Genomic DNA, 22907 nt, shown 5'->3' on the forward strand with positions numbered 1-22907 from the left:
GTTGCATTATTTGTATTTATTACACAATGTGTCAATATAACAAATGATTCAATATTTTAATACATATTTTTCCATGTTATATCAATTATGAAGTGCGAACAATTTTACTGATTTACTGTATCGGATGAATATCGAGAAGTATCATATTTAAAATATATTCAACATATAGAAGTGTCATATTTTTAACTAATTATATCTTAATAAAAATAAAAAATTTGTAATATTTTTTGATACTATTAATTTTAATATTTTTTTTAGTAAACACCCAACCCGGTCCTGTCCATTTTAATTTAGGACAACGTGATTCCTCACCAAAAAAGTAACCCACGCCGGTCCCTGTCTATGGACGGGGATACATGGGAGGGGGCGCAATGAGTTATTTTATGCATAGATAGGGACCGGCGTGGGTTACTTTTTTGGTGAGGGATCGTATTGTCCTAATTTGATATGGACAGGGACTGAGTTGTGTGTTTTCTCCAAAATGTATCATAGCATATCAGGTTTATGGAAAACTTGATTTTGCCAGGCTCAAACTAAAATTCATCCAGAACAGTAAAATAGAATTGAAGAGTGAAGTGAGACAATAATAAGTGAAATGAGTGTTAGAAATTAAAAATTTGGGATTGTGTTGGATTAAAGAGGGTGCATTTGAAATTTTTAGGTAATATTTAAGATTTAAAAATTTTTATCCATTAAAATTTATTTTTTATAGATACAAAATAAATTTTATTTTTTTTATAAACAGATTTATCAGTATTCTAAGTTTTATGAATAAAAATAATAATTTCTCAATAATTATTACTCATGTTAGTTCAAAAAATTGATAATATCAAATTTGAACATTTAACTAACAAATACTTAGAATATTTGTCAAAGTTTTCAATAAAAACAAAAAATATATAATAAAGAAAAATAATTAGTTAATTTATGTATATTTAACTAAAAATATAATTTTTATACATTGTTTTGTATAAAAATATTCTAACAAATAGTATATTATTACATAAATAAGATTAATTAATATTTAAATACATAATTTAATTAGATAACCATAAAAAATATTTTAAAATTAAATTCTTAACTAGTTAATATAAAAAAAATATATCCAAATCTTGACTATTTTTTTGAAATGAAAATATATTAGGGGAATAATGGAGTCGTTTAGAATACAAGTTGACGTAAATGGTTGTCTGAGATTGACGTGTCATCCAACCTGCCTTGAAGATAACCGCACTAAACCAGAAAAATCCCCATCCAAGCCCAAGATTCAAAGCAAATTCACTTGTTTCTCTTGTCTTTCCCTTTCGTTGAAGCTGATTTGCTGTGTGAAGAAGAAGCCCCATTCCTAAGAAACCCTCCCACAACTGCTTTCCCTCGCGACTTCTTAACCATCACCTCCTCGCAAACATTCGTTTCCTTATTATTATAGCTCTTCACTTACCCTTCTTCCTTTTCATCTTGGGGTTGTGTCACCGAGCTAAGTATAAAAATGGGACCTTTGAAGTGGGCTCTTCTTGGGGTTCTTCTTTCTGCTTCTCTCTTTGCGATTGATTCGGTCGAGCTGCGCAGGAACCAACCCACCGAAAGGATATCAGGTGGGTTTTTCTTCTGATTTTGGTTTTCTCTACTTCTTTATTTTGGATTGAGGTTGCAATTTCAATCAGAAAGCATTGTTAGTTACTCTTAAGATCCAAATTTTTTGAAGTTCCAAGCCTTCTAGTTAGATACTATAAATACTAAAACATCTGTTGTTTCAAGTTTAATGACGTAGCATAATCCATTTAGGAGCTGAGGTTGTTTTCTCCAATGATTGGCAATGCTATAATTACCTATTAACTATATTGAGTAACTTCCGAATTGACGGATTGGCTGTGCTGACTCTTACCTGTTTTCCGTAAATGCTCTGTGTTTAGCAATAGTAAGTTATGCATTGAAATTACTTCGACTAGTTAAAGAAGGATTTCACTTGAAGGTCGTGCCCCAGACAGATTCTTGTCTTTTGTAGTTCTGCTCTAGTTGGTATTTTATTTACATCTTCCTAAAGATCAGTGCCGACAATTAGGTCTAGAGCTTTGAAAATGCATAACTGCATATGTAAGGTGCTTATAGCCTTCTACGCAGTCTTGTGTGCTATTTCTACACTTGCATTAAGCAATTTTGTTTCTGGAGAGATCATTCTTTAAGCATTTAGCGTGCTGTTGTCAAATTGATTGTAGGTAGTGCTGGTGATGTATTGGAAGATGATCCAGTGGGAAGGTTGAAAGTTTTTGTTTATGAACTTCCAAGTAAATATAATAAGAAAATTCTGCAAAAGGACCCGAGATGCCTCAACCATATGTTTGCTGCCGAGATCTTTATGCACCGGTTTCTGTTATCTAGCCCTGTCCGAACTCTTAATCCTGAAGAAGCTGATTGGTTTTATACCCCTGTATATACTACCTGTGACTTGACACCAAATGGTCTCCCTTTGCCCTTCAAATCACCACGAATGATGAGAAGTGCCATACAGCTTATTTCTGCAAATTGGCCATATTGGAACCGGACAGAAGGTGCTGATCATTTCTTTGTAGTTCCTCATGACTTTGGGGCATGTTTTCATTATCAAGTAAGAAATTTAGTATATAAATTTTTACTTTCTATTATTTATATCACTATTAGTGCTACTTAACTATTTGAACCAAATGTGTAATTTCTTGAGAAGTACTCCCACTTCCACCATTAATGCAGGTTGTGGATTATCCTTTGTGCATTTATATTATTTATGTTGTCTCAGGAAGAAAAGGCAATTGAGAGAGGGATTCTTCCGCTGCTACAGCGTGCAACATTGGTTCAAACATTTGGACAGAGGAATCATGTATGCTTGAAAGAGGGCTCAATCACCATTCCTCCATATGCTCCACCACAAAAAATGCATACACACTTAATTCCTGATAAGACCCCCAGGTCCATTTTTGTTTACTTCAGAGGACTTTTTTATGATGTTGGAAATGACCCTGAAGGTGGATACTATGCAAGGTTGTTCTTTTACAAGTTCGTTGGAATTTTCGTATGCGGGACCTTTTCATTTATTTTCATCTTATGAAGAATGAATGACTGAGTTATATAATTAATAAAAACTGGTTAACCATATTGAGATTAATTATATTCATGGCCGAAGCCTCTGATTGAAAATTGAAGAAAATAAAAAATGATGTTTGGTTAATGCATTTATGCTTTCATAACAGATCAAACTCAGATGGAAAAATTATCCTGACTTTGTTTTTGAATCTTACAGAGGTGCAAGAGCAGCAGTGTGGGAGAACTTTAAGGACAATCCATTATTTGACATTTCCACCGAACATCCAACCACATACTATGAGGACATGCAACGAGCCGTGTTTTGTTTGTGTCCGCTTGGATGGGCCCCTTGGAGCCCAAGATTGGTTGAGGCTGTGATATTTGGTTGCATCCCTGTTATTATTGCAGATGATATTGTCCTGCCATTTGCTGATGCAATTCCATGGGAAGAGATTGGGGTGTTTGTCGATGAGGAGGATGTCCCTAAGTTGGATACTATACTCACATCCATCCCACCAGAAGTTATACTAAGGAAACAAAGATTGCTTGCTAACCCTTCCATGAAGCAAGCTATGCTTTTCCCGCAACCTGCTCAACCGGGAGATGCTTTCCATCAAGTTTTGAATGGCCTTGCCCGGAAATTGCCACACGACAAGAATGCGTTCTTGAAACCAGGGGAGAAGGTCTTGAATTGGACTGCTGGACCTGTGGGTGACCTTAAACCTTGGTAGCAATTGTAACAGTTTTCTGAGGCTATCAGGATATTTTATATTTCTTGGTTAGTCCTCCCAAATTGTTCATAGGGGTTTGGTACTTGAGATGCATTTTCTTTTTTGACATTGTAAATTTTGATGTCTTGTTGGACAAATCATTAGATCATGTAATCCATTTTGCAGGTTGATTGATATCATAGTATGCTTGCACTTATTGCTGATCACGACTATTGAAATCAAAATCAAATTGGTGGCAATACAAATGTCTCATATCTATGTTTTCCTGTTCTGATTATAGTAATTAACTCTACAATCTCAAATGAGGACTTTGATGGATTGACCTGTTTGTGCTTGTCATGAGAACAATAAAAATTAACATGGTTTCATGTTTTGGTAAACTTCTGGTTTTGTTCTTCAAATTATCCAATTTATTATTATTATTCTTATTTTGAGGAAGCTATTGACTACGTACCATTTCACATTTGTTTTGGATAGGGTGGTTGGTGGTAAAGAGATAAATACTGCTTATTCTTCTTACATTTTTGTAGTTGGCTAGTTGTTAAATTCGATTTTCTTTTGTGATCCATTTATTTATTTATTTATAGTTGAATTGATTTTGATTCATGGTGTGTATAAATTTGTCATATAATCTAATGCCCCTCCTATTAGGAAGGCCAATTTGTTTTTATTTTGTTGGCAGTGTTTGTGGAATAACTTAATAAGGTCAATCTGATGCTCCATCGATATCTATAAACGTTAAAATTATATCAATAATAATAAATGACGAACTTTTCTTTATTAAAAAAAAAATCAACAAGAAGTCTTATTCTATAGCTATCGGGTGATTTACCTTCTCAATTAGTTGAGTCGTTAATTTTCTTTTCAGTTCAACTAGGTATTCTTTAAAAATTGTACAATATTTAACATTTTATTACAATAATTTAAAAAAATAAAACAAACACATCTAAAAATTTTAAATAGATTTAGTGTCTTTTTAAAATTAAATACACATTCAAAATATAAACTAAATAAAACAGAAATTTAAAATTTTAATTTTAATTTTAAATTTTTGTTTTAAATTTAATATATTTAATTATTAATATATTACAATTTAAATACACATCCAAAAATCAAATTAGTTAGAATTCAAAATTTCAAATTTAAAATTCTAAAATAAATCTTAAACCATCTTAAATCACTAGTAAAATCTTCGCTTTGTAAAGATCCAAAAGCTGCAACGCCTCCCCCTCCTCGTCTGTGGCCGCTTTCGTCTTCTCCCGCATTGCGCACTCCTCTGCGACGATCTCCTCCTTCGGCGACGCGTTCTTCCCCGCGACGCGCACTTCTCCTGCACACACCCCGTGCCTCCTCAATCGATGGGCTCCTCCCCGTCCCTGGTCTCCTATCTCGCGCCACGCACAACCGCCCCCTTCTCCCGCGCCTCCCCTATCTCTTCCCCCACGTCGCACTCCTTCTGTCTCTGGTAATTCTGCTTGCAAAATTCTAAAAAAATTTGGTTGAGTTCATTCATAAAGATATGTTATCCTTCTTTTTCCACTTAATAAAAAGTTCTATTTTTTAAAATTTATGTATAATATTGGAAGTGTTTGTGTTTTTTTTCTTTTTTTTAAATGTATTTGTGATTATAATTTTTTTTCACACTCATATGTTTGATTTGAAAGTTGTAATGTTAACCTAATTTGGATGTGTCAATACTTAATTTTGGATGTGTTTATTTTGTTCATTATGTTCTTATGTACATATATAAGTTTTTTTACATGAGTTTTGGATGTGTTGATAAAATATTTAGAGTGTATTCTTATAATTTTGGATGTATATTTGAGTTTAATTTTTTTTTGTATTCAATATGTAATTTAGAACTACAATGACAATAATTTAGATGTGTTAATACATAATTTTAAATGTATTTATGTTGTTTATTTAATTTTAGATGTGTTTTTGGCATGAATTTTAAATGTTTTGAATAAAAAAAATAATTGAAGTGAGTTTAATTAATTTTGAAAATTTCACTGATTTTTTAAAAATTAGTACACAAAAAGTTGTTACGAATATTATGGTTTGGTTTGCAAAATCCTTTTTTATTGCAAGTGGTTACAAATTTTACGGTGACAAGTATTCAAAACAAGAGTGGTTCCTTAAAAAAAATAATTAATTAAAAAATTAAAATAATAAAATATTAAATTTAAAGGTTGAATAAAAATTGAATTTTATTGTGCAAGTAGCATTTTCTTTTTTTTTTTATAGGTAACACTGTTTGAATTTTTTTTTTATTCCATTTAGCGTTTACTTTGGTTTCTATCAGGGAACATCGAGGAATAACATATCATTAAGGTTTTGTTTGGATATAGGAAAGAAAATAGAAAAAAAAATTAGAGAAAAAAAATAAGAAAAAAAAATAAAAAAAGTAGAGTTATTTGTGTGTTGTTTGGATGAAGAGAAAATAGATAGAAAGAAAATAAAAAAAAATATTTAGATAAAAAGAAAAGTGATAAGAAAGAAAATCATAATGGTATAAAATTACATTAATACTCTTATAATAATAAAATAAAGTATAAATATTTTTATTTAGTTATATTTTATTGCATTTTATAAATATTATAAAATATTTATAATTTTATATATTTGATTTAAATTATTTATTTAATACATATATAATGTTTAAATGTGAATTTCTATTATAATAATATATTAAAACTATTAAAATTAAATTTATATTGATAATTATTAATAATAATAGAACTATGAAATTACACAAAAATAACATTTTTTTCTTATTTTCATACTTGTAATAAAGAGAAAAATTTTTTAGTGGAGTCCACACCAAAATTTTTTTTCCTTTCAATATTCTTAAGTATCCAAACAAAAAAAAATAAAAATTTTCACTCATTTTTTTTCATTCTTTTTCTTTTCTCTTATTTTCTCTTAAACTAAACATAATGTAAAGTTAAATCATGCACAACAGAAAAAACTAATATAACATTTTAATGTTGTTTTAATTTAATAAAAAATGATAGATATAGTATTCATTTGTTAGAGCTAACTAGTTTATCTAATTATTTTATATATTATTTTAGTATTGATGAATCACTCAAATATTGGTGATTTGGTGTTTAACAAACTTTTAGGAGTCTTTGTGACACAAACAATTCGACAGAAGTGTATTGTAGAGAAAAATATTTTTTTTTATTTATAAAATACCATCAGCATAAAACGTCGCTTTTTATTTTTGTTATAGAGTTAAGAATGGTGTAGAACATCGATATGGGTACATAGGTGCAATACATGAATGTAGTATCAACAAAACTAAAATCGGACGGTCCGAATTTAGAGTAGATAATCGGACGGTCTGATTAGAGAGACACAAATCGGACCGTCCGATTTGTGTGTTGTAGGCCAGGTGTCGAGCATGCAGCCTCCTCTAGCAGTGTTGTCCCTCCATGCCTATCTCCCCTTCAATCCCCACTCTTCTTTAGAAGTTATTTTCTTTTTCGGTAACTCAACTTTTATCATTTCCTCTCTTCTTCTTCATCTTCACTATCATAAATTTTTGCTTCTTCTACTGTAAAAAAAATTACAATACCAAAAAAAAATATAAAAATGTTGATCGTCCTGAACTACATATTATCAATTATCTCTGTCATTCTGATTATGTAAGTTAATTTTTTAAAATTTTTTTATTTTAATATTTATGTTATTATTATTACAGATTTATTATTATTATTAGAAGTTTAAGAATGTATATTTAAGGATTAGTTAAAAATATATATATTTAGATTTAGTTAGTTGTAATGAATAATAATGTTTGAATTAGATTAATATGATTGGTTAGTCAAAAATATATGTTTAGATCTTGTAATAATTTTGGAGATTATATGTTTAGTTACGTTTAGTCTAATTATTTGTAAAAATTTTGGGAATTATGGTTAAGAATTAAATTTTGTGTAATATATGATATATATTATTGATATATTTTGTTACGGTAATAATTAGTTATTTATTATTAGATATTTAAATTCATATAAATATATTATTGTAGTTGAAGATTTAATAAGTGAAGTATTATTAGTTAAATAAGAATTGGATTTATTTAATTATTAGTTGTTATTAATAGTTAGTAATTATAATTATTGGTGATCTAGGAATTATTATTATCCGTTCAACTATGAATATGTAAATAAATAATTATGTAACAAAAATTTTATTCAAATATTTACGTAACAGTATGTTGGAGTTAGATTAAATAATTAGTATTATTAATAATTATTAATATTCTTGATGTAAATATTTGAATTAGCATTATTATAATAAATTAATTAGCTACTATTATTAGAGAATTAGTTCGATCGAAATGTTTTTAATAATGATAGTTAAATAATTAGTAAGTTAGTTGTTTCTATATATATGCGCATCCATGTTAGTTACTAAATTAGTATTAGTCCAATAAATTAGTTATTATTATTAGAGAATTATAAACTTTTAGTATTGAATTAGGGTTTACTATTGATTTACTAATAATTTGTTATATTTTTGTAGAGTTCACAAAATTTGACATGTAATTACCTATTGCCTCTAGATAGATACAATCATGCAGTAGAGGAGCATTTACGGTTCACCGATTTTTATTATGTTTCTTAAATTGGAATAGTTCAATGCCAGAAATCACTAGTAAATGCTCTTGTCGAGAGGTGGCATCTAGACACACACATATTTCACCTTTCAGTTGGTGAGTGTGCTGTGATATTAGAAGATGTGGCTTTGATTCTCGGTCTTTCGACAAACGGTATGCCAGTGACAGGAGTGACTATGAGTAGTCAGGAAGCCTTAGAGGCTGAGTGTTTGCACCATTTTGGAATTGCACCGAGAAAGTCAGACTGTAGAGGAAGCTTTATAAAATTGGTATGGCTTCGGGATTTAAAGGAGTATTTACAATGCATTGATGAAGACAGTATTCAGAGGTACGTGAAGTGCCACATTATGTTGTTATTTGGTATGATATTGTTTGGAGACAAGTCTGGGGCAGCTGTGCACTGGAAGTTTCTGCCTTTACTTCGTGATTTTGGCAGTATCGGACAGTATAGTTGGGGATCAGCATGCCTAGCACACCTGTACAGGTCGTTATGCAGGGCTTCTCGTTTTGACTGCAAGGAAATCGACGGTCCGCTAACACTGTTGCTAGCTTGGGCTTGGCTCCGTCTACCACATCTTGCGCCGGTTCCTAGGGAGCCCCACAGTTTTCCGCTTGCAAACAGGTAACATTATTAACTTACATCGTATATTCATATTTAGCATCGTATTGTGTTAATGAAATAAATTATCTTAGGTGGCATAACTGGGACCGTGGAGGTGGATGCTATAGATATCTTAGTCTTGCTCACTTTAGGAAGGCATTTGATGATCTTCAGGAAGGCCAGGTTTGTTTTGATTAAAGGAGTATTTGTTTTCATTTTAGTGTAATTGTTAGATGTTTAGTAATTATTTGTTTCTTTTATTGTGTGCAGTTTGTGTGGCAGGCCTATGCCGTTGATCGCATTGAGCCAGACACAATTCCTCCAAAAATCTACATTGACTCAGTTGTGTGGAGCGCTACGGTGCCATTAGTATCATTTGAATGCATTGAGTGGCATGCAACCGATCGGATTACGTGATAGTTCGGTTTCATTCAGGTAGTTCCTCACCAGGAACGGAGTTTGGATATGGAACACGGGGAAGTCCTTACTGGTCCTAAGAATCTTGACTGGGCCACAGTCCCGACTCATTCATTTTGGGTGATGCAGTGGACAAATAGGTATAATCACGTTCTTACTGAGATTCCAGTGCCTCCACAGCATCCTTTAGAGATTTACATGCATTGGTACCGTACAAAATATGGCAACCACTTGAACTTGTCGGATCTTGTAGTGCAAGAGAATGATGAACCACAGCCACCGCCTCGGATCGTTTTTGGGTGAACAACACATTAAGCCTGTAGAATGTTGCTTTGACAAGTGCAGTGATAGGAAAATTTCGTGCACCCTTCAAGACTGGGTTTATGCATTCCACTAGGTTCGTGGTCATGTGACCCCATCGGTAACCCCCGTCGAATACCAATGCATACTGTTCGCGGGGGATACGACTTAACCAGTTAGTATAAGCCTCGTCCCGTTCCCGTAAATGCTGAAAACACAACTCGTACTCGCAGACTATCCTTGAATATCCTGTGTAATAAGAAAAAACAGAGGAAAAAATAGATGAGAATCACTGTATGGAGATAACTCTGTTAATTATGAACTTCGAATTACTAGATGTTACCTATATTGACCACAAGTTTCTGCAGATAAGGTGCCTTAAACTTTCTCAAAAAATTCGACTTTATATTAGGGGTGTTCATGGTTTGGTTAATCAAAAAACCAAACCAATTTTTTGGTTAACCAAATATATAGTATTGGTTAATTAACCAAATTGGTTTTACATGATGAAACCGGTTATTAACCGGTTAGTAAATTTTAAAACCGGTTTTTAACCGGTTATTAAAATAAAAACCGGTTTTTAAAAAATAACCGGTTTTTTACCAAAAAACCGGTTTTGTACCAAAAAACTGGTTTTTGTACCAAAAAATTGGTTTTTATACCATAAAATTGGTTTTTACATGTAAAAATATATTTTTACACAAAAATTAATATTTTTACATATAAAACCCAAACTTTTACACAAAAAACCGGTTTTTGTCCCAAAAACCGGGTTTTATACTAAAAAATTGATTTTTATACCATAAAATTGGTTTTTACATGTAAAAATAGATTTTTACACAAAAATTAATATTTTTACATACAAAAACCCAAAATTTTAAACTTTTTTTTAATTGAATTTTTTTAATCTAATTTTTTCTTTCTAAATGATACGAGTAACATTTGTAAATAATGAAGTCCCTTCCATTGCTTTCGTTCCTTTTTCTTTCTTATCTCTTTTCAATATTTTCTATAAATAATTTTTCTCTTTCTCTTTCTCTCTCTCTCTCCTCTTCTCTTTCTTTTCTCTCTCTTCCTCTCTTTCTCTTCTCTCTCTCCCCCTCCTCTCTATCTATCTCTCTCTCTCCCCTTCCCCTTCCCCCTCTTTCTCCCCCTCCCATTTCGTTCTCTCTATCCTTCTCTTCCTCTCTCTCCCCATGCTCTCTCTCTCCCCCTCCCTCTTTCTCTCTCCCCTCCTCTCCCTCTCTCCTTCTCTCTCCCCTCTTCTCTTTTCTCTCTCTCCTTCTCTTTTTCTTTCTCTCTCTCATTCTCTCTCCCCTCTCTCTTTCTCTCTCTTTGTCCTCTTTCTCTCTCTGCTTCTCTCTCTCTTATCCTTCTTCTCTCTTCTTATCTCTCTCCTTTTTTCTTTCACCTCCTCTATCTTCGCCTCATCTCTCTCTTCTCTCTCGCTTTAGAGAGAAGAGGAGAAAAGAGATAGAAGAGGGATAGAGATTGAGAGAAGGTTGAGAAGGAAAGAGAAAAGAGAGCGTAAGAAAAGAAAGAGGAGAAGGAGAGAAAATGAAGAGAGGAAGAGGAGGAGAGAGAGAAAGAAGAAAAGAAAAGAGAGATGAGCGAGAGAGAGAAAGAGAGAAAAGAAAAAAGAGAGAGAGAGAAAGAGAGGGGAGGTAAAGGAGAGAGAGAGAGAGGAAGGAGAGGGGAGAGAGAGAGAAAGAGAGAGAGAAGGGAAAAGAGAGGAGAAAGTAGAGAGATATGGGAGAGAGAGAGAAAAGGAGAGGAGAGGAGAGAGAGAGAGAGGAGGGGAGAGATAGAAAAAGGGAAGAGATGATTAGAGAGAGAAAGGAGAGGAGAGAGAGGAAGAGAGAGAACGTAGGGGGAGAAAGAGGGCAAGGAAAGAGAGAGAGAGAGAGAGAGAGGAAGTGATAGAGCAGAGAGAAGGAGAGAGAGATAGAGAGAGAAGGAGAGAAAGAGAGAAAGAGAGAGGGAGAGAGAGAAAGAGAGAGAGAGAGAGAGAGAGAGAGAAAGGGGAGAGAGAGGAGGAAGAGGGGAGAGAGAGAGAGAGAGAGGAAGATAGGGAAAGAGAGAGATAGGGGAGAGAGAGGAGGAGAGAAAGAGGGAAAAAGGAGAGAGAGAGAGAGAGAGAGAGAGAGAGAGAGAGAAGCGGAGAGAGAAGGAAAGGAGAGAGGAGATAAAGAGAAAAATGAGTTAGAGAGAGAAGGGAGAGAGAGAGGGGAAGGAAAGGGGAGAGAGAGGGAAAAGGGAGAGAAATAGGGGAAAAGAAGAGAGAGATAAGGGGATAGAGAATAGAGAGAGAGAGAGAGAGGATAGGGAGAGAGAAAATGAGAGGAGGAGAAAGAGGAAAATGAGAGAGAGAGAGAGAGGAGAGAGAGAGAGGAGGGAGAATAGGGAAAAGAGAGATAGGAGGAGAGAGAGAAGGGAGAGAAAGAGGAGAGAGAGAGAGAGAGAAAGAGAGAGAGAGAGAGAGAGAGAGAGAGAGAGAGAGAAAGAAGGGAGGGAGAGAGAGAAAGAGAGAGTAAAGGGGAGAGGGAGGGAGAGAGAAAGGGAGAGGAAGGGGGAGAGAGAGAGAGAAAGAGTATGTAATTTGGTTTTGAAATTAAGTTTTGATTTTAATTTGGTTTTGGTTTTGGTTAACCGATTAAAAACCGGTTTTTTTTTAATTTGGTTTTGGTTAACCAATTCTAAAAAATATGGATATGGTTTTTAAATTGTTTCATTAAACTGGTTAACCAAAATGTGGTTATGGTTTTTTAACCGGTTAACCACATTTTGGTTTTTTTATGAACACCCCTACTTTATATGCCTGATGCAAATCATGTGGAAGGCTCTGGGAGGCGACCAAGTTCCGTTACTGCGGGCCACAGCTGCATTGATGGATTCATGTCGATCAGAGATCAGTCCCACACCATCTCGAGTCACCACATGTTGTCGCAGGTTACTAAGAAAAAAGTGCCATGCATCAGAAGTCTCTCCCTCCACAATAGCAAATGCAATTGGGACGATATTGTTGTTATCATCCTGTGAAACTGCAACCAACAGACAACCCTTATACTTTCCGTACAAGTGGATCCCATCTACCTGGACAACGGGTTTACAATGTCTGAATGCTCTAATACATGGGTAATAACTCCAGAAGACTCGATGCAACACCCGGATATCAATAACCAAGTCATCACCTTGATATGCATGCATAGTCTCAAAATGGACGACTGCTGATGGCTCCTTATGACACATTGCCTCAAACCATATGGGCAAAGCTTCGTACGATGCTTCCCAACCTCCAAAAATTTTTTTCACTGACTTTTGCTTTACCAACCATGCTTTCCGATAGCTGATGGTGTAATTGAACTTTGACTGCACTTCCGCAATAACTGATTTCACCTTTATCGAGGGGTCAGCCTCAACCAACGGCTTTATCGCTTCTGCAATAGTGTTTGAATCCAGCTTCGAATGATCCTGAGAAATGGTTGCTCTGGTACAAGTGTGACTACCATTATACCTCCTTATAACCCAACAGTACTTTCTGCTGATCATGCTAACCCTGATAAGCCAATCACAGCCTGATCCATACTGCGTACACTTGGCATAAAAGGTCAGCGGCTCCGACTCATACACTCTGTAGTCTACACCTCTTCGAATAGTATAATCTTTCATCGCCATAATAACAGCTTCCCTGGAACTGAATTCTATTTCCATGGAAAATTCACCATCTGCCAATAGGAATTTTTGCCACAAAAACAGTCGTACCTTAAAATTTTATAAACAAATATTTAATAACTGAAATTAAAAGTCAAATCTCTCTATAACTTGTAAATCAATCATACCAAAAATTTCATACTAACATAAATAAATTTTCATATGTCAAATCAATATCTACCATCATATTAATTTATAGTTTAATATTAATATAAAAAATCAATACTCACTACAGTTATATTAATATAAATAAATTTTACATCAAGTAATTATCTCAATTTTACATCACGTACTTGCATTCATATATTGAGGAAACTCCGGAGCATGCATGGCTTCCAAATCCAACGCTCGCATGAAAGATGGTTCCTCAAACGGATGGTCGTTTGCCAATGCATTTTCCACGTCTGTCACATTTGCCTCCATAGTGCCATCACCTTGAACTTCGTCTCCCTCTGGACCAACAACTTCGTAATTGCTTTCAAACTCTTCTTCACTGTTACTAATGTAATCTTCCCGTTCGATATTTCGGTCGGCCTCAAATTGCTCAAACTCAATATACAACTCAATGAACGGCATCTAAGCGCGACTTTCCATATACACTGAAAACATCTCTTGCATGCTCGCTTCATCAGTTATATATTTGGTTTGAAATTGAATGAATCCGCCAAATACCGGTATAGGATACCTGTATAAAATGCATGATATTTTTCTTGACACCTCATAATCTATCTTCTCATAAATCACACCTTTTAGTTCCTCGAATGAGATTATGAATGGAATAACAATATCTAATGGATTTTCACAGAAAAATTTCACTCCTTCAGATGTTTGTAACAAAATCTGACCAAAATAATATATTTTTAACAGGACTCTATCATCCATATTTCTCACTCACATTACTATAAACTCCACTCTCAGTTTTTTAACACTCAACTGAAACAATGGAGATACACCTCAAGGAAGAAGAATAACAGCTCGAAAGAGAAGAAGAGATTTAGAAACTCGAATGGCACACAGAGATATATATATATATATATATATATAAGGAATCGTACCACCCAATTTCTATTTATCCGTTGAAATATTTTATATTATACTAAAATCGGACGGACCGATTTGCATTTTGCGAATTTAAAAAAAAAATTAATCCTACTGAAATCGGACGGTCCGATTACAATGTCCCAAAATTCAAAATTTTCCCTCCACACAAATCGGACCGTCCGATTTGTGACCCCAAAATTTCATAACAAATAAATCGAACGGTCCAATTTCTCACTTCTAAACTTGAAATAAAGCTGTCCCACGTACCTGTATTGCACCCCCATGTCCATAACGAAGTATAACACACATACATTTTCAATATAAAAAAATGAGTCGTAAAACGTATTGTCAATATGCGAGAGTGTATTATAAGAAAAAAATTTTTTTTTGTTAGCAAAAATACAATTTATAGGACGTATTGTCAATCTGTGAGAGGTGTATTGTCAATTTCTAACTTTCCGTTAAACAATTTTTTGTCCAATATGTGTGTTTCACACAACAATATCAAAATAAAAAATTGAATTAGTTTATACACGTTACAATATATTAATGGCACAGATTCCTCTTCTTTCGATCTACTTATCTATTTATAACATATAAAAATTGATACCAATTTTCTACACAACAAGTTTAAGCCATTTTTTTAATAATGTCATATTAACAATTTAAATTAGGGATAAATATTGTTTTGGTCCCTAACGTTTAGAATTAGAATCGAAACCGTCCCCAACGTAATTTTTTATTTAGAATCGTTCTTAACATTTTATTTCGTATTAAAATCGTTCTTTTTAATAAAATTTTTAATTTATTACTAAAATACCCCTATTCTAATAAAAAAATTATAAAATTAAAAAAAAGAACGTGGGGAGAAGGGAGAAAGGAAAAGGGAAAAGGATGCAAAGGGGGGAGGAAAAGAGAAAAGGGAGAGGGGCAAGGGGGAAGGGGAAGGGGGAGGAGGGGGGACGGCGCCGGCGAAGCTTAGAGTCGCCGTCGCCGTCAGGAATCAGAGCTCGCGAGGGAGAGAGGAGACGCGAGCCAGGGAGAGAGCTTGGCTCGTTTCGCGGTGGGTGGCGTGCGAGGAAGGAGAAAGGACGAAGTGCGAGGCAGTGACAGAAGGGGAAGAGGCACAGGCAGTGCCGGTGGTTCTGCTTCGGCTCATGCATCTGCATCTGCTTCTTCTTCTACATCTGCTTTCGATTCTGCTTCTACATCTGCTTCTTCTTCTGCTTCGGCTTCTGCATCTGCTTCTTCTTCTGCATCTGCTTCTAATTCTGCTTCTGGATCTGCATCTGCTTCTTCTTCTGCTTCTGTGTCTGTGTCTGCTTTTGTTTCTGCTTTGCTTCTGCTTTTGATTCTGATTTTGATTTATTATTTTTCTGATTTCATTGTTGTTGTGTGTTGATTTTATTGTTGAATTTGATATTGTTGTTTCTGAATTTGAATAATGTGTTATTATTGGTGTTCTTGAATCTGTTATTAATATTTGATGGGAGTAAGGGAGGTGTTGATGGTGGTAAAAGTGCTGGTGGTGGTGGAGGGTATTTTTGTCCGTAAAAAGTTAAAAGGACGATTTTAATACGAAATAAAACGTTAAGAACGATTCTAAATAAAAAATTACGTTGAGGACAATTTCGATTCTGACCCTAAATATTAGGGATCAAAACAATACTTACCCCTTCTAATTACTTGTAAAAAAATAGGAATCAACCAATCATATTTTAATAAAAAATTAAAAAAAAGGTCTTACTTATTATTATTTAACTAAAACATAAAATTATAATTAAATATAATAAATATATACATTAAAAGTGTCATAATAATAATTATTATTATTATAAAAAATTTCAATTATAAATATTCAAATTCACAATTTATACATGATGTATAGAGCTTTTAGTACTATATTATTTGGCCTACCTCTTACTACTATTAATTCATTTCTTAATATCAGGTATGAATTGTCAAAAACTCCCGTAAATTAAACAAGTTCAAATTTAATATATCTTCTTACTAAATATATTCAAATATATTATGAATATAAAATTAATTCAAAACTTTACATTACATTTTTGTTATTTTTATTCTCATTCATTTTTTTTCTTAATTTATTAAAGTAAATATAAAAATAAAAACAATAAATAAAGATATAATTTTGTACAACTATAATAAAAAAATTATCTTTTTTAATTTGTATTATATTTTAGTTGAATAATTATATAAAGTTATATACAAATTGTCAAATAAATATTTTGTAAAATATTTACAATATAAAATACTTTACATTTAATATTGGTTTATATATTATCTAATCAATCTCTAGTGTTAGCTAATATAGCTATGATGCGTCAATGTTACACTTAGCACACAAATAAAAACACATTGAGCGTGTTTAGAAACCATAGAATTAGAATTCTCTTTAAAAATTGAATTCTTTTTCTTATTTTGAAACATAAAAAATACATAAATTTAAAGTTTAAACTCTTTTAAAAAATTATAATTTTCATCTTTTAAGTCCAAAGTAAACTTGACTAAAATAGGTCTAATTTACAAATTCAATCTAATAAAATTTATATTTAAATTAAAATATCTAAATTAACCCTAACATAATTTGGTTTTGCAAATATACCAAATTCTCTTTTTCTTTCTTTTTACTCTTATTAAGAGTAACATAATAATATTACATATACTTTAACCATTATTTTCTATTCAATTTTTTTTGTTCCAAATTTAAGAATTGATAACAAAAATTGAATTACAAATCAATTTTTTTCAGAATTCAATTCAATTCCATCTCATTAAAATTTCTAAACACATTCATTATCTTTTGAGTTTTAAGTTACACATTATGAAAAATTTTGTTCTATTATTCAATTTTTTTTATGCTTAAAGTTGCAACTATATATAAAAATGTGTTTGAAAGATTGTCAATGCGTGAAAGTCAATACAAATCTTTGCCTATTGATAAGAATTGGAATATGGCAAATGAAATTTTTCAAAGATTAAAGATTTTTTTTATGTGACTAAATTATTTTCTGAAACAACTTATCATACATCAAATCTTTATTTTTCTAAAGTTTGTGTGATTAAGTTGGTTTTGATGAAGTGAAAAAATTATGAAAATGAGGTAATTGAAGTAATGGCTACATGATAGCTAAGTTTGAAAAGTATTGGGGTGTGATTAATGTAGCTATGTCTATTGAGACTCTTTTAGATCCTAGGTACAAGATGTATTTGTTAAATTTTTTTCCATAAAATATATGGTGAGACGAAAGCATGTGATGTAATTGGTCAAATGAAAAAGATAGTGCAAGATTTAGTTTTAGAATATGCAACAAAGGAAAGAGAGAGAGAGACCAAGTTACTCAATTAGATATGCCGCCGCCACCACCAATTCCATCTAGTTCAAGGGAGAAAAAATTTTGTTATAAATCTTGGCAAGCTGATTTTGCTGCACATGCAAGTGAGGAATATTCATTTATTGATACAAAGAGCGAGTTGAATTATTATATTGAAAGAGACCAGTGCCACAAATTGAGCATAATTTTGATATCTTAAATTGGTGGGAATCAAATGGAGCAAAGTTTCCTACTTTGCAAGCTATTGCTAGAAATTTTTTGGCAATTCTTATCTCTAAAGTTGTCTCTGAATCTTTATTTAGTACGGGTAGTCGATTTATTACACCACGTTATAGTAGGTTGCACCCGAATACATTAGAGGCTTTAATGTGTAATTAAGATTGGGAATAAATGACCATTTGTACCCATGAAAGATGATAACGCTGACCTATGTACCCATGATAGATCGAAACTGATCTTGTACCCACGAGAGTTGCCCTCCGTGTGACAAAAATACCCTGTTTTGGTTAAGTGCTTGCTTCGTTATTATCCGAACCTACGTGGCAACCCTCCAAAATCCTATCCCTCTTCAATTTCATTTCTAATTTCAACCACCCATCCCTATTTCATAGCGGCAGCTTCCTCCTCCTCTGCCGCCACCACTGCTCTTCCGTCTCTTTGCACCTTCGTCTCATCCTCACGCTCTCTTTCCCAACTCTCCCTCTTTTTTAAACCCTTCTCCATCGCTGGTGTTCGACTTTTCGCAAAATCAACACCATCTATCAACTCTATTACGCGCTTGTATTTCTGCCACGGATTCTTCTCATCCCTCCCATGGACCATGCCAGCTCCGAAACGGAATAGTCTAGAAGCTCTTTATAGTCTTCTATGTCTAGTTGCTCGCAGTTACTCACGGAGAACGTGGTGAACTTTGTTCATCGAGTGCAGCGCTCAACACGGAAGTAGGGCTTGGGGGCTGATCTCGACGAGCTCGTTTTGGATGTTGGTGAGGCCTGAGTTTTGGTTTTCGATGTTCATGCAGGCTTGTGCAATAATGGAGTTTAGTTTTGGACTTCGATGCTGATGAAAGTGAAGCCTCAAATGATGAGGGTAAAAGCATGAAGATGGAAAAGAGATTAAGCAAAGCCATTATTATTTGCTAAATTATTATTTGCTAGAGTAGTGAAAAATTAGTAGGATATGTGTTTGTATTTGTGTTGTTCAGAACTAACTTTTATTTATAGACGAGTTTTTGCTTTTGGAGTTCAAGTGCTTTTCTTGAGAGTAATATTATTCACATTCACTTTGTACTTTTTTTTTTCTCTGGACAAAAGTGCCAAGTAATTCCAAAGCTTGCTTTTGATGGAGGCATGGCATGGTATTTTCCATACCCATAGATGTTTTGTGATTGTTTGGAGCTTCTCACTGATTGATGAAGGGGGTTTGGAAAAGAGGGAGAGTTGGGATTTGGGAAGGAAAGCGCGGGAATGATCGATAGTGCCAAGTAACGGAAAAGCAGCAGTGGCGGCAGAGGAGGAGGAAGCTGCCGTCATAAAAGAGGAATAGGTGGTTGAAATTAGAAATGGAATTGAAGAGGGATATGGTTTTGGAGGGTTGAGGTGCCACGTAGGTTCGGATAATAATAAAGCAAGCACTTAACCAAAACAGGGTATTTTTGTCACATGGAAGGCAACTTTTGTGGATACAAGATCAGTTTCGATCTATCATGAGTACATATGTCAGCGTTATCATCTTTTATGGGTACAAATGATCATTTATTCTTAAGATTGACTTTAAAATGAATTTGGCACCACAACTAACATAGGATTTGAGTGCTACACAATGTGATAAAAAAAAGGATTTAAAATTATGTTTTTATAACATAATGAATTATGTCTAGTTGTTTGTGAATATGTTTGATATCAAATATTTGTTGGTTATTACAATTTAAGTTTTTGAAGACTATAAAAATTATGTTTGTATTAACAATTGAAGACTATTTTTATTTTTTTTATTTTTTTTAATTTTTATTATTTTTTAGATAAATTCTCAATTATTTTTATTTTTTTTAATTTCTTTAATTTTTTCAATTTTTATTATTTTTTAGAAAAATCCGCGAATGTCCACAAAAACTCAAGTCTCCAATGAATGCAGAATCTCCGTCGCCATCCCTACGAGCAAGCCTTATCCTCACTTAAATGAAATGAATGAACGAAAGAATGCTGCTTGTTGCTAGAATCTTATCAGATGCACTGAGAACCATCCATTACAATTTACTAGATTCAGAAAATTTTCCTTTTCAACGTTTCTTTAAAGGTGGAAACTCAGGTGCAGTCGACTTCACGTAAAATTGATAACTGAGAGCCGTTAGATGATTTGACTGATTTGACTAAATTTTCATTTAACGGCTCTTAATTATCAAAACTTCACGTGAAGTCCACTGCACTGAGTTTTCACCTTCCTTGAATCATGTCCGCATCACGTGATGCCAAATGACAAATTGCAACGGCTTCAGCAACCCCCTCCACAATAATAAGTTCCTTTCACACCAAAACCTTTCATGAGTTACATGGTCAATCACATTGTTCCACATGCCACACTAGACCCTTCAGATTGAAGTTAGTTATAATGCTGCTTCTTTTGTAACTACCAAAACAGTTGCATTTGCACCATACCAGGATATATTATTACAATGTTAGTTGCTTTTCCATGTCATGCCATAAATAAATAACACTTTCTATCTGTGTTCTAGTTTAGTTGCACTTACGAATCCACAGATTGCAATGTTTGGGGGAAAGATTAGTAATGGTAACAGAACTATTCTGCATGATCTGTATGAGAAGCACAGTCAGAGCCCTTACTATGATAATCTTTCTCGTCCCATCTCCGATTTGCTTCCTCCATTCATTGCTGCTGGAATCAGGGGTATTACTAGCAACTCCGCGGTACTTTATGATTTATCTTCATCAACATCTTTAACAGAAAACTTCTTTTGTGTATTGCATTTAATTCCTTTACAATCTTCTTACTTGGCAGATTTTTGAAAGAGCCATAACTTTGTCAAATGCTTACAATGAACAGTTGATGTAAGTTTTCTTTTGTACTTGATTTTCAATACATAATGTTTTGCATAGAATATAGATTTGAAGTAGGTTGTGATATACTTTTTTATCTACTTTATCTCTTATGATTAAGCCAAAGGTATAAACTCTAGATAAAAAAATTTGGGTAAATTCTATTGAATCAAATTGGTGAACTCATTATTCTGATCTTCCGTATTGAGAAAAAAGATTCAGACTTGTGACACAGAAATTCGTTGACTGTTAGTAACGTAATTCAAAGGGCTAATAATTTGATTTGTGGTCAATCAGGAATTTGGTAGGGTCAGGGAAGGACTTAGAAAGTGCCTATTGGGAAGTGGTCGTAAAGGACTTAAAGGATGCATGCAAACCCTTGGAGCCAATTAATGAAAATAATGGGTTACATGGGTATGTTTCTGTTGAAGTTTCTTCAAAACTTGCAAATAACACCAAAGGGACAACTGAGGCAGCAAAATGGCTTCACAATAGGATTGGATTTCCAAATGTTTATATAAAAATACCTGCAACTAAAGAGTCCATCTCTTCTGTAAAGGAGGTCATTTCTCATGGAATAAGTGTAAATGTCACTGCAAGTTGTTATGCGCATTATGATGTCACCAAAATTTTATCCTTGCAGCATACAGAAGCAACAATATGCTCATTGTTTTTGTGTATTTTTTAACAGCTTATATTCTGTCTCTCTCAATACGAAGCAGTAATCGATGCTTACTTGGATGGTCTTGAAGCTTCTGAGATGGCTGATCTCTCAAGGTTTCAAGTTCTGCTGCTTTCTACATCAGTAGAGTGGACATTACAATTGACAAGAAACTTGAGCAACTTGGTACTTCTGAGTTTCTTGATCTTAGGGGAAAGGTATGATTAGAACCAATCATAATGCTGACTTCACCTAATGAGAAAATACTTAGTTGTTTTTGTTGTATAAATATCAGACAACCAAATAATGTTTGGTTTACTTGACAATTCCTCAGTTGCACAAGCAGTTTTGCCGTACCAGCTTGACCAGAAAAAGTTTTAGGTCCCGCGATGGGAGTGGCTGGAGAAGAGAGGTGCCAAGAAGCAGAGGTTGATGTGAGCATCAACCAATGTGAAAAGTGTAGTATACCCTGACACCTTATATGTTGATTCTCTTATTGGACCAGATACAGTAAGCCATATCAGTTGCCTTTCTATATTTACCTTGAATAATGTGTTTGTGATAATATAAATATAAGATAAGATTTACAAAGGTAACAAATGAAAAAAAAAAAACTCACAGCCAACAATTATAGATGAATGTAGGTTAGTAAATGCTAAGATTATCATCTCATTGTAAGAAGAAAAACTCTTATTTTTTATGTCTCCACAGATATCAACTATACCACCCCAAGCTCTTGAAGCATTTATGGAGCATGGTACTCTTTCAAGGATCATTTATTCAAATGTATCAGAGGCTGAAGGAGTTTACAATGCAATTGAGAGGCTGGGGATTGATTGGAGTTCTGATGGATCACAACTGGAGCATCAAGTGTTGGATTCTTTCACAAAAAGCTTTGACAATGTTCTTCACTGCTTGAAGGCTAAGCATAGTGATCTCATCAGCATATAGAATATATTTTAAGATTATAGACCCTTCTACATTTCAAGTTTATCAGTAAAACTCAATGCCAAAGATATATAGATTAGGCACCTTGCTTGCTGTTATGTACCTTAAACTATATCACCTCATAATTTTTTACTTTAATTTGCCCCCTATGAACAACATAATCACTAAACTCACTCTTGCAGTCTTGCCTGTAATAAATTAGGAAAGTTTCATGATACAAATTTTGTTTTGTGAGATTAAAAGTTATTACTTATTAGTAGTAAATCTAGAAGAACTTGTGCTGGATAAGAAGAGACGAACGAAAAAACCATTCTTTCCACACAAAACCATTCTCTTATCTTCTTCATCTTCTTCAGAGAGATAGAAAAAGGAACAGCAAAGAAAGTAGCAAAAAATGGCAC

At 33.5% G+C, this 22907-nt stretch overlaps 3 protein-coding genes and 1 pseudogene across 4 annotated transcripts; 3 read left to right on the top strand and 1 right to left on the bottom strand.

The window, feature by feature from the left end:
* Positions 1-1142: 1142 nt before the first annotated feature.
* On the top strand, positions 1143-4027 carry LOC107630880 (putative beta-1,4-xylosyltransferase IRX10L). Its single transcript, XM_016334156.3, has 4 exons — positions 1143-1595; positions 2217-2605; positions 2774-3015; positions 3275-4027. Exons 1-4 carry the CDS (start codon positions 1490-1492, stop codon positions 3786-3788), a joined length of 1251 nt encoding a protein of 416 aa, XP_016189642.1. The 5' UTR covers positions 1143-1489; the 3' UTR covers positions 3789-4027.
* Positions 4028-8573: 4546 nt separating this feature from the next.
* LOC148572291 (serine/threonine-protein phosphatase 7 long form homolog) lies at positions 8574-9436 on the top strand. Its single transcript, XM_088507440.1, has 3 exons — positions 8574-9040; positions 9112-9202; positions 9290-9436. Exons 1-3 carry the CDS (start codon positions 8574-8576, stop codon positions 9434-9436), a joined length of 705 nt encoding a protein of 234 aa, XP_088363566.1.
* A 3105-nt stretch (positions 9437-12541) lies between these two features.
* LOC107633536 (uncharacterized) lies at positions 12542-14023 on the bottom strand. Its single transcript, XM_016337151.1, has 2 exons — positions 13741-14023; positions 12542-13461 (listed from the first exon to the last, which is right to left on the bottom strand). The coding sequence occupies exons 1-2, from the start codon at positions 14021-14023 to the stop codon at positions 12542-12544; spliced, it is 1203 nt and encodes a 400-aa protein (XP_016192637.1).
* A 6279-nt stretch (positions 14024-20302) lies between these two features.
* On the top strand, positions 20303-22727 carry LOC107634603 (uncharacterized; annotated as a pseudogene). Its single transcript, XR_015906998.1, has 6 exons — positions 20303-20768; positions 20860-20909; positions 21195-21492; positions 21589-21776; positions 21886-22068; positions 22270-22727. The product of XR_015906998.1 is annotated as an uncharacterized LOC107634603 (transcript).
* Positions 22728-22907: the final 180 nt, after the last annotated feature.

The sequence above is a fragment of the Arachis ipaensis genome, chromosome B3, assembly GCF_059453495.1.
Source record: "Arachis ipaensis isolate K30076 ecotype BB chromosome B3, ASM5945349v1, whole genome shotgun sequence".
NCBI classification, from domain to species: domain Eukaryota; kingdom Viridiplantae; phylum Streptophyta; class Magnoliopsida; order Fabales; family Fabaceae; genus Arachis; species Arachis ipaensis.